This window comes from Coregonus clupeaformis, chromosome 16 (assembly GCF_020615455.1).
Source record: "Coregonus clupeaformis isolate EN_2021a chromosome 16, ASM2061545v1, whole genome shotgun sequence".
Taxonomy (NCBI): Eukaryota; Metazoa; Chordata; class Actinopteri; order Salmoniformes; family Salmonidae; genus Coregonus; species Coregonus clupeaformis.
Genome location: NC_059207.1, coordinates 36,113,885 through 36,126,409, shown reverse-complemented (window position 1 = coordinate 36,126,409; position 12,525 = coordinate 36,113,885). Strand labels below are relative to the sequence as shown.

The following is a 12,525-nucleotide window of genomic DNA, read 5'->3' as shown; positions in this document are numbered from 1 at the left end:
CAGCAGGAAAACATCCAAAAGAATACACACACGGACACAAGTGGAGTAGCTGTCGTTGGTGATGGTGAGTCTCTCTTTTGCCTTTTATTTTTTTCCCTCACTCTGTCTGTTTATTAGGGAAAGAGCACATGATTGTATAATCTTGTTTATGTGAGTGGAATTCTTCCACAGTTTGTGGAGTTAGTTTAGTACTTCTACGGGGCATGGCGGGGTTGAGTAATGTTTTCCCTCCTTCTGTGGAGAGGGAGGGAAGAGTTGTGTTGAGCCCTCTGCTCGCAACGGAGATGAATGTTTACTCTACGCCTAGCTTTTTTCAAGAATACATAGAGATTGCATGATCATGTAAACTGGTTGTATGAAAGTGCGTAGTAAAAGTCATTTCCTGTTGCTATTTCAGTGTTTCCCCCCGACTGTTGGGTTTGCTGTTCTGCAGGGTGTAAAGGTTTGATAGGAGCTAACGATGTGAGATGTTTGTTTGAGCCTGAGGAGATGTGTTCTGACATCATGAAGTTGGCATGTAGTGGTGATTTAATGCGTTATGGCTCGGCTAAGGGGATTGAGAGGAGCTGGTGTTGTATGGAGGGAGGGGAGGTACTCAACAGGCAGAAAATAAAAGGCAAATGACTGAACAATAGGGGAAGTTGGCTGTTTTATTAATTGAGTGTTATTAATTAGGCTAGTAGTTTTCACATTTTAGATCATTACATTTGCCGAAATAATTGATTGGGTGATGTGTAACCCACGGTAATATATCCCACATCAGTGATAACTAGCATCCCCAGGAAACATGATCAATCATGACAACTCTGAAAAGCATGGTCCCTCTATGGAGATGAATATGGTGTCTTGCATCACAGTGGTGTTGTTATTTGATAGGCTACCTGCTACATTAGCTACTTACTGTGGGATTGTGGATATAGAGTCCCAGGCAGGAAGGGGTAGAGGGGTTCCCTCTGAGAGGAGGGGTTTGGTGGGCAGGGCCAGGCCTCCTAACACTATGGGAGAACAGGGAGAGAATCTCCTTTTCTTCGCTTTGTCTTGCCCACTTTCCTTTTTTCTCTCTTGTTTTCTTTCTTAAGGTTGGCTAGCAGGGATAAAGCATGAGCAGAAGGCACATTCTTTCAAATCTGCCTGAATTATTGATGCAGTCATTATTATGTTGCAATGTTTAATGCCCGATCAGATTATACATAGTGAATTCCCTGTGATGGAGCGTGTGCTGTGCGTGGGCCAGGGGTGTAAACACATCTCCACCTCTCACACAAACCGTGAGCACAATAACATTTACTCATGAACAGCTTGTAAACAACTGACGCAGAGAGCAACAAATAAGGAGCAAACCTTGACTTCCATTAGAATAAAATAATAAAATATATTTATAATTTTGATCATCAGCGGTGTGGTATGTGGAGTCATTTTTGAAACTGGTTGTAATTAATTTCAGTCATATATACTTTCTTTCACTTGTACCCAGGAAGATCCATCAACATCAAAAGTAGCACAAACAAGTGTTGCTGGTTACCATTTTAGGAAAACATTAAACACATTTTAAGAACAAATCTAGAGGAAAAATACGAATTATTTTAAGATAGATTTTTTCTGAACTTGAAATGATCCCCCTCTTGATGCCTGAGTGATGAACCGTATGTTCTCAGTCAAAGCTCTAGCTAGTTTCTCTCAGTTTAACCCCCTAAAAAAGATGCTTAAAAGATCGTTGGTGGTAAAGTTGTGTAATTTTTCTTCATCTGTTGTGCTTCTGTGTAATCTGTGCAAAACCATGGCTTTACATCTCCCTAAACAGTTTTGCTGTGCCTAGATGGGGCTGTACTGAGGAAGAACTCCTCTTGACTGAATGAGGCAGACTGACTCAGGAATGCGATTTGATAGGTCTGTTCTATTTAGCATTTATTTCCTGCCTGGCTTCTCGCCAAAGACTGAAAATGTCAACAGACAATGTGGACCTGTTTGTTAGGCTGAGGAAAAGGCTCCCAGGTGTAGGGGCCAGTTGCGTCTGTGGAGGCTGATAAAGGCATCTAATTTGTTTTGTTCCATCGTGAAATGCTCAGTTTCTCCTCCGACTCGCACACACTTCTAAGGCCATGAGGTGCTCGCTGCCAAGTGTTTTTTTTTTATTGCACTTAGACCCCCAAATTGTGCCTTCCTGTATTATACTTATGCTAAAATGGTATTCTATTCTACTGCCATTTACTTTGTTTTTATTCTTATTTAATTATTTCTTATTGTTACATTGTCGAGAAGGAACCTGCAAGTCAGCATTTCCTTGGACTGCGTATACCATGTGAATCCTGTACATACGACTAATACAACTAGAAACCGTCTGCGCTCAGCTCACATGGTCTGCTCTGCTGTGGAGCATAGAACCTTGCCTGTCCATACACACCTGCTGGGATGACATGTGTGCACTGGGTTGTTTGGTCATCATGTACTGTAACAACATAACATATGCTGTCACATAATAACATATCTGTATTCAGATTTGATTGATGTTGCCTGTGATACTCATAGTGATCTGAAGACTTACCTGTCCTTCAGAGATATTGACATTCAAGAGATTATCCAGTACTTTTGTATACTTTTTAGCCAGTAGTTCTGAAAGTAGTGCTCACGAGCCAGAAGTGGTCCCTGAAAATTGCGTTCTACGTCACATATGTGCAGATATGTGCACCACGTCATTGCTCTCTCTCGCTCTGCTGTGTGCATGATGTGCATCTTGTTAGCTGTCACTCAAATGGTGAGGGGCTAAAGCTCATTGGTTGAACTCGAATTGCTAGGGGGCTGACCCACGTGGGGGAAAATGTAGGGAAAGTGGTGCAGCACAGCTTCCAGAAAAACAGTGGCTTTCAAACTAGGGATTTCGTGGCTAATTGTGACTAAGACAGTAATTCTGCTCCTAGGTTATGCATGTATGAACTATACATTGACACATCCAGCCCAAAGTTCCGGAACATGTCTTTAACAAGTCAATGTGTGTTTGATGTGCTGCTGCTCTCTGTGGTTCCCTGAACCCACCTAAACCCAGACAGAACACAGTGCTAATGAGGCTGCCTCCCTGCCTGCCTGCCTGGAGGGATCTGATCTGTCTGGAGTCACTATAAAGCCTCTTCACAATGTTGACTCTTCACGCACTGTAGTTCTCCCTACAGCAACTCTTTCCATTCTCTCATTAGGGCTCCCATCGTCCAATGCCACAGTTTTAGCTCAAATACATTCCTCTTGCCTTCTCGTCACCTCCTTTCTTTCTTTCTTTCCTGCATGTTTGTCCATTTCTCCCTGTTAATTGTTTCCTGATGTCAGCCCTATTAGCAGCCCAGTGCCTGGAGGAGCCTGCAGTAGCATGTAGCTGTGCACATGCTACATACTCACACACAAAGAAACACTCCAAAATACCCCATTTAGCCTGTCCTCCAGCACCTGTGTCCAATGAATACATGAAAGGACCTGTTGAATCTCTGTAATATTATCTCACCCAAGAGTTTATTCAGGTTTTTGCATTCCATTACCTATAGTCCTAAGGAATGTTTAAACATGGTCCTCTGCCAGCTGGCCAGAATGTTTGCTTCATAATTCTTTATGAATGTTAGGGTATGCTGTTAAAGATTTGATGTTCCAAACATATTGCTCACTATACAGTGCATTCGGAAAAGTATTCAGACCCCTTCACTTTTTCCACATTTTGTTACGTTACAGCCTTATTCTAAAATTGATAAAATTATTTTTTCCCCCCTCATCAATCATCAAAACTGATACAACATTTACATAAGTATTCAGACCCATTACTCAGTACTTTGTTGAAGCACCTTTGGCAGCGATTACAGCCTCAAGTCTTCTTGGTTTTGACGCTACAAGCTTGGCACACCTGTATTTGGGGAGTTTCTCCAATTCTTCTCTGCAGATCCTCTCAAGCTCTGTCAGGTTGGATGGGGAGCGTCGCTGCACAGCTATTTTCAGGTCTCTCCAGAGATGTTCGATCGGGTTCAAGTCCATGCTCTGGCTGGGCCACTCAAGGACATTCAGAGACTTGTCCCGAAGCCACTCCAGCTTTGTCTTGACTGTGTGCTTAGGGTCGTTGTCAACCTCACAAGTGGCACAGTGGTCTAAGGCACTGCATCGCAGTGCTAGCTGTGCCACTAGAGATCCTGGTTCGAATCCAGGCTCTGTCGTAGCCGGCCGTGACCGGGAGACCCATGGGGCGGTGCACAATTGGCCAGGCGTCGTCTAGGGTAGGGGAGGGAATGGCCAGCAGGGATGTAGCTCAGTTGGTAGAGCATGGCGTTTGCAATGCCAGGGTTGTGGGTTCGATTCCCACGGGGGTATGAAAAATAGTATGAAAAATAAAAAAATAATGTATGCACTCACTAACTGTAAGTCGCTCTGGATAAGAGCGTCTGCTAAATGACTAAAATGTAAAAAAAAATGTCCTGTTGGAAGGTGAACCTTCACCCCAGTCTGAGGTCCTGAGCACTCTGGAGCAGGTTTTCATCAAGGATTTCTCTGTACTTTGCTCCGTTCATCTTTCCCTCGATCCTGACTAGTTTCCCAGTCCCTGCCGCTGAAAAACATCCCCACAGATGCTGCCACCACCATACTTCACCGTAGGGATGGTATTGGCCAGGTGATGAGCGGTGCCTGGTTTCCTCCAGATGTGACTCTTGGCATTCAGGCCAAAGAGTTCAATTTTGGTTTCATCAGACCAGATAATCTTGTTTCTCATAGTCTGAGAGTCCTTCAGGTGCCTTTTAGCAAACTCCAAGCGGGCTGTCATGTGCCTTTTACTGGCGGCCAACTCTAGGAAGAGTCTTGGTGGTTTCAAACTTCTTCCATTTAAAAAGGATGGAGGCCACTGTGTTCTTGGGGACCTTCAATGCTGCAGAAATGTTTTGGTACCCTTCCCCAGATCTGTGCCTCGACACAATCCTGTCTCGGAGCTCTACGGACAATTCCTTCGACCTCATGGCTTGGTTTTTTTCTCTGACATACACTGTCAACTGTGGAACCTTATATAGACAGGTGTGTGCCTTTCCAAATCATGTCCAATCAATTGAATTTACCACAGGTGGACTCCAATGAAGTTATAGAAACATCTCAAGGATGATCAATGGAAACAGGATGCACCTGAGCTCAATTTCGAGTCTCATGGCAACAAAGGGTCTGAATACTTTATATAAATAAGGTATTTCAGTTTTTTAGTTGTAATACATTTGCAAAAAAATTTAAAAAACTGTTTTCCCTTTGTCATTATGGGGTATGGTGTGTAGATTGATAAGGAAAATGTGTTTAATCAATTTTAGAATAAGGCTGTAACATAACAAAATGTAGAAAAAGTCAAGGGGTCTGAATTCTTTTCGAATGCATAATATATATATATATATATATATATATATATATATATATATATATATACAGTATCTCACAGAAGTGAGTACACCCCTCACATTTTTGTAAATATTTGAGTATATCTTTTCATGTGACAATACTGAAGAAATGACACTTTGCTACAATGTAAAGTAGTGAGTGTACAGCTTGTATAACAGTGTAAATTTGCTGTCCCCTCAAAATAACACAACACACAGCCATTAATGTCGAAACCGCTGGCAACAAAAGTGAGTACACCCCTAAGTGAAAATGTCCAAATTGGGCCCAAAGTGTCAATATTTTGTGTGGCCACCATCATTTTCCAGCACTGCCTTAACTCTCTTGGGCATGGAGTTCACCAGAGCTTCACAGGTTGCCACTGGAGTCCTCTTCCACTCCTCCATGACGACATCACTGAGCTGGTGGATGTTAGAGACCTTGCACTCGTCCACCTTCCGTTTTAGGATGCCCCACAGATGCTCAATAGGGTTTAGGTCTGGAGACACGCTTGGCCAGTCCATCACCTTTACCCTCAGCTTCTTTAGCAAGGCAGTGGTCGTCTTGGAGGTGTGTTTGGGGTCGTTATCATGTTGGAATACTGCCCTGCGGCCCAGTCTCCGAAGGGAGGGGATCATGCTCCTGCTTCAGTATGTCATAGTACATGTTGGCATTCATGGTTCTCTCAATGAACTGTAGCTCCCCAGTGCCGGCAGCACTCATGCAGCCCCAGACCATGACACTCCCACCACCATGCTTGACTGTAGGCAAGACACACTTGTCTTTGTACTCCTCACCTGGTTGCCGCCACACACGCTTGACACCATCTGAACCAAATAAGTTTATCTTGGTCTCATCAGACCACAGGACATGGTTCCAGTAATCCATGTCATTAGTCTGCTTGTCTTCAGCAAACTGTTTGCGGGCTTTCTTGTGCATCATCTTCAGAAGAGTCTTCCTTCTGGGACAACAGCCATGCAGACCAATTTGATGCAGTGTGCGGCGTATGGTCTGAGCACTGACAGGCTGACCCACCACCCCTTCAACCTCTGCAGCAATGCTGGCAACACTCATACGTCTGTTTCCCAAAGACAACCTCTGGATATGATGCTGAGCACGTGCACTCAACTTTTGTGGTCGACCATGGCGAGGCCTGTTCTGAGTGGAACCTGTCCTGTTAAACCGCTGTATGGTATTGTCCACCGTGCTGCAGCTCAGTTTCAGGGTCTTGGCAATCTTCTTATAGCCCAGGCCATCTTTATCTAGAGCAACAATTCTTTTTTTCAGATCCTCAGAGAGTTCTTTGCCATGAGGTGCCATGTTGAACTTCCAGTGACCAGTATGAGGGAGTGTGAGAGCGATGACACCAAATTTAACACAACTGCTCCCCATTCACATCTGAGACCTTGTAACACTAACGAGTCACATGACACCGGGGAGGGAAAATAACTAATTGGGCCCAATTTTGACATTTTCACTTAGGGGTGTACTCACTTTTGTTGCCAGCGGTTTAGACATTAATGGCTGTGTGTTGTGTTATTTTGAGGGGGCAGCAAATTTACACTGTTATACAAGCTGTACACTCACTACTTTACATTGTAGCAAAGTGTCATTTCTTCAGTGTTGTCACATGAAAAGATATACTCAAATATTTACAAAAATGTGAGGGGTGTACTCACTTCTGTGAGATACTGTGTATATACAGTGAGGGGAAAAAAGTATTTGATCCCCTGCTGATTTTGTACGTTTGCCCACTGACAAAGAAATGATCAGTCTATAATTTTTATGGTATTTGAACAGTGAGAGACAGAATAACAACAAAAAAATCCAGAAAAACGCATGTCAAAAATGTTATGAATTGATTTGCATTTTAATGAGGGAAATAAGTATTTGACCCCTCTGCAAAACATGACTGGCAAAACCCTTGTTGGCAATCACAGAGGTCAGACGTTTCTTGTAGTTGGCCACCAGGTTTGCACACATCTCAGGAGGGATTTTGTCCCACTCCTCTTTGCAGATCTTCTCCAAGTCATTAAGGTTTCAAGGCTGACGTTTGGCAACTCGAACCTTCAGCTCCCTCCACAGATTTTCTATGGGATTAAGGTCTGGAGACTGGCTAGGCCACTCCAGGACCTTAATGTGCTTCTTATTGAGCCACTCCTTTGTTGCCTTGGCCGTGTGTTTTGGGTCATTGTCATGCTGGAATACCCATCCACGACCCATTTTCAATGCCCTGGCTGAGGGAAGGAGGTTCTCACCCAAGATTTGACGGTACATGGCCCCCGTCCATCATCCCTTTGATGCGGTGAAGTTGTCCTGTCCCCTTAGCAGAAAAACACCCCCAAAGCATAATGTTTCCACCTCCATGTTTGACGGTGGGGATGGTGTTCTTGGGGTCATAGGCAGCATTCTTCCTCCTCCAAACACGGCAAGTTGAGTTGATGCCAAAGAGCTCGATTTTGGTCTCATCTGACCACAACACTTTCACCCAGTTCTCCTCTGAATCCTTGCGGGCCCTGCAGGATTTCAGTCCTTTTATTTTTTTTGTTTTATTTTTTCACCTTTATTTAACCAGGTAAGCCAGTTGAGAACAAGTTCTCATTTACAACTGCGACATGGCCAAGATAAAGCAAAGCAGTGCGATAAAAACAACAACACAGAGTTACATATGGGGTAAAACAAAACATAGTCAAAAATACAACAGAAAATATATATACAATGTGTGCAAATGTAGCAAGTTATGGAGGTAAGGCATTAAATAGGCTATAGTACAAAATAATTACAATTAGTATTAACACTGGAATGATAGATGTGCAAGAGATGATGTGCAAATAGAGATACTGGGGTGCAAATGAGCAAAATGAATAACAATATGGGGATGAGGTAGTTGGGTGGGCTAATTTCAGATGGGCTGTGTACAGGTGCAGTGATCGGTAAGGTGCTCTGACAACTGATGCTTAAAGTTAGTGAGGGAGATAAGAGTCTCCAGCTTCAGAGATTTTTGCAAATCGTTCCAGTCATTGGCAGCAGAGAACTGGAAGGAATGGCGGCCAAAGGAGGTGTTGGCTTTGGGGATGACCAGTGAGATATACCTGCTTCACGGCGTAGTGTGTTACCAATTGTTTTCTTGGTGACTATGGTCCCAGCTGCCTTGAGATCATTGACAAGATCCTCCCCTGTAGTTCTGGGCTGATTCCTCACTGTTCTCATGATCATTGCAACTCCACAATGTGAGATCTTGCATGGAGCCCCAGGCCGAGGGAGATTGACAGGTATTTTGTGTTTCTTCCATTTGCGAATAATCGCACCAACTGTTGTCACCTTCTCACCAAGCTGCTTGGCGATGGTCTTGTAGCCCATTCCAGCCTTGTGTAGGTCTACAATCTTGTCCTTGACATCCTTGGAGAGCTCTTTGTTCTTGGCCATGGTGGAAAGTTTGGAATCTGATTGATTGATTGCTTCTTTGGACAGGTGTCTTTTATACAGGTAACAAGCTGAGATTAGGAGCACTCCCTTTAAGAGTGTGCTCCTAATCTCAGCTCGTTACCTGTATAAAAGACACCTGGGAGCCAGAAATCTTTCTGATTGAGAGGGGGTCAAATACTTATTTCCCTCATTAAAACGCAAATCAATTTATAACATTTTTGACATGCATTTTTCTGGATTTTTTTGTTGTTATTCTGTCTCTCACTGTTCAAATAAACCTACCATTAAAATTATAGACTGATCATTTCTTTGTCAGTGGGCAAATGTACAAAATCAGCAGGGGATTAAATACTTTTTTCCCTCACTGTGTGTATATATATATATATATATATATATATATATATATATATATTATTATTTTTATATATATTTTTTTAGATATTTGCAGTCAAAGTATGAATATAATATCACTACTGTCCCATTACATCATCACTCTCATGCCCGCTCTCCTTTTCAATTACCCTCCCTCACGATCAGTCTGTATAAAATAAATCATAATGTATTTACCATCACATTTGTTTGAACAAAACATTTCAGATATATCCTACTCAGAATTTTCATTTAAGTGTTGGCAGTTTTTAATTGAAAACTGAAAACCCACCAGTGGAATCTTTTTGCCATGTGAGTGTGTTAGTGGAAAAGGCATAACTAGAACTCTAGTTAGCCTGACAGACGAGATCATACAGTACATTAGCCTTTCTCCATGACATGCTAATTCCAAACAGTAGGAAAATGGTATTTAGTTGATTAAGCTGTGGGTGCAGTGTTAGTGAACTGTTGCCTCTTCACCTCCTATTCTCTTCCTGCTCCAGGGCATCTGGCGTATTCCAGTGGATGAGATAGATCGGCCCGGAAGTTTTGCATCTCATATGAACAGATCCATCGTTCTCTTGCTGGAGGTGCTGTCTCAGCTGAAGGATCACGACACACTACTCAAAGTGTCTTTCATGCTCCAGAGAACCCCTGACCAGGGAAAGTAAGGATCTCTTTCTCTCATGACTCAACCATGTTTCTCTCTGTTTTTCATGGCAACATGTTGTTCTTGTGTTTTTGTGTGAATTTGTTCAACTGAGGTTTCTTGCCTTTTTCCTCTCTCTCCCTCTCATGTCTTAAAGGAAGTATTTGCGGGATGTGGATCGTCAGGTTTTGGCCCAGAGAGCATTTTTCCTAGCTGTAAAAGTCCTGGAGGACAATCTGAACAAACTCACAGGGGTACCGAAACAAAGCACTCAACACATTTGGAAAGGAGCTGAAGCAGCTCTGTAGTTTATAGGGTTTATAGTTTTGGCATGCTCTTGCTTGTGTTGTGACAGGCTCTGTTCTCTCTCAGGTGTCGGTGCAGCCTTCCATGGGTGAGATGACGACCACGGACACATCCAACAGGCCTAGTGCAGAGGACCGCAGTCATGTACTGCCTAAGAAGCCTGGGCTCACTGAGGGGCCCCAGGTCACTGCCCGAGCCCCAGGCCCTGACTCTGGGCCGCAGGAAACCCCTCAGGCACAGCCAGCTCTGCTCGCCACAGACGGAGACAGGGGAGATCAGCAGCAGGGAACTCCATCTGGGAAGGTGGAAGCTCCTGCTGCTGCAGGGGAGGGGGCCAGAGCAGGGCCAGAGGAGCCCATGGAGCTGGACACTGGCCACTGGGGGCGTCCCTTCAAGACCACAGACTTTCAGGGCATCCAACCAGACACTGAGCCCCCCAGAACTGTCCTGGAGCCTGGGGAGAAAGTGGCTTTGAGCAGCCGGGCACCAGAGCTTTCTCTGGAGGACCTGAGCATTAGCTCCAGACAGCATCAGCTCCAGGGACCGGTAGCTAAGGGCCCAGTGGCAGCCTGCGTAGCAGAGCAGGGACTAGCCCAGGGGACGCTACGCAGGCCCAGCAGGAAGAGGAAGCTCCTGGATGATGTGGAGTCAGGCAAAACTCTTCTGATGGATGCCTACCGGGCGTGGCAGCAGGGCCAGAAGGTCATGACCTACGACCTGGAGCGCATTGAGAAGATAATGTCAGAGACGTACATGCACATTAAGCAGGTATGCTGTACTTTACCCTCATGTTTACTGCCATGTTTCTCTTTCCCATCAATACATTATTTATAACTGTGTCATGTCATGCAATGTAATATGCACTAACTGAAAAAGGAAATTGGTTTGGGGGGGGGGGTCCCCTCTTGAGAATGATTTAGCAATTAGACCTGAAACACAGAGGGGGGACTTTCCCTGCTCGCACAACTTAGTGCTAACACCGTGGAGTTGCCATCCAACAGTGTTGTAAGGAGACAGATAACACGAAGTAGACCATGTGTAGCCTAATCCGTGTAATTGCGCTAATTATCATCGTCACAGTGCTACAGATATTAACGAACACAAATGGCACCGTTAATATTTACAGCTCATAACTAATTATAAGCTTAGGAATCCACACATCTCATCAAACATTTAATTTGTGTTTTCATGAAAGAAAGAAAAAATCCTTACCCACAGTGAGGGAAAAAAGTATTTGATCCCCTGCTGATTTTGTACGTTTGCCCACTGACAAAGAAATGATCAGTCTATGATTTTAATGGTAGGTTTATTTGAATAGTGAGAGGCAGAATAACAGCAAAAACATCCAGAAAAACGCATGTCAAAAATGTTATGTTGATTTGCATTTTAATGAGGGAAATAAGTATTTGACCCCCTCTCAATCAGAAAGATTTCTGGCTCCCAGGTGTCTTTTATACAGGTAATGAGCTGAGATTAGGAGCACACTCTTAAAGGGAGTGCTCCTAAAATCAGCTTGTTACCTGTATAAAAGACACCTGTCCACAGAAGCAATCAATCAATCAGATTCCAAACTCTCCACCATGGCCAAGACCAAAGAGCTCTCAAAGGATGTCAGGGACAAGATTGTAGACCTACACAAGGCTGGAATAGGCTACAAGACCATCGCCAAGCAGCTTGGTGAGAAGGTGACAACAGTTGGTGCGATTATTCGCAAATGGAAGAAACACAAAAGAACTGTCAATCTCCCTCGGCCTGGGGCTCCATGCAAGATCTCACCTCGTGGAGTTGCAATGATCATGAGAACGGTGAGGAATCAGCCCAGAACTACACGGGAGGATCTTGTCAATGATCTCAAGGCAGCTGGGACCATAGTCACCAAGAAAACAATTGGTAACACACTACGCCGTGAAGGACTGAAATCCTGCAGCGCCCGCAAGGTCCCCCTGCTCAAGAAACCACATATACAGGGCAGTCTGAAGTTTGCCAATGAACATCTGAATGATTAAGAGGAGAACTGGGTGAAAGTGTTGTGGTCAGATGAGACCAAAATCAAGCTCTTTGGCATTAACTCAACTCGGCGTGTTTGGAGGAGGAGGAATGCTGCCTATGACCCCAAGAACACCATCCCCACCGTCAAACATGGAGATGGAAACATTATGCTTTGGGGGTGTTTTTCTGCTAAGGGGACAGGACAACTTCACCGCATCAAAGGTACGAGGCCATGTACCGTCAAATCTTGGGTGAGAACCTCCTTCCCTCAGCCAGGGCATTGAAAATGGGTCACGGATGGGTATTCCAGCATGACAATGACCCAAAACACACGGCAAAGGCAACAAAGGAGTGGCTCAAGAAGAGGCACATTAAGGTCCTGGAGTGGCCTAGCCAGTCTCCAGACCTTAATCCCA

The 12,525-nt window shown here is 44.2% G+C and overlaps 1 protein-coding gene across 4 annotated transcripts in view; it reads left to right on the top strand.

The window, feature by feature from the left end:
* LOC121584810 (calcineurin-binding protein cabin-1-like) overlaps positions 1-12,525 on the top strand; it is a 70,598-nt gene that overhangs the window by 35,723 nt on the left and 22,350 nt on the right. For all 4 annotated transcript variants that reach the window (XM_045225702.1, XM_045225704.1, XM_045225703.1 and 1 more), the window contains exons 31-33: positions 9,669-9,832; positions 9,972-10,068; positions 10,187-10,888. In XM_045225702.1, the coding sequence (XP_045081637.1) occupies positions 9,669-9,832; positions 9,972-10,068; positions 10,187-10,888 (963 nt within the window). The remainder of the gene's footprint in view (positions 1-9,668; positions 9,833-9,971; positions 10,069-10,186; positions 10,889-12,525) is intronic.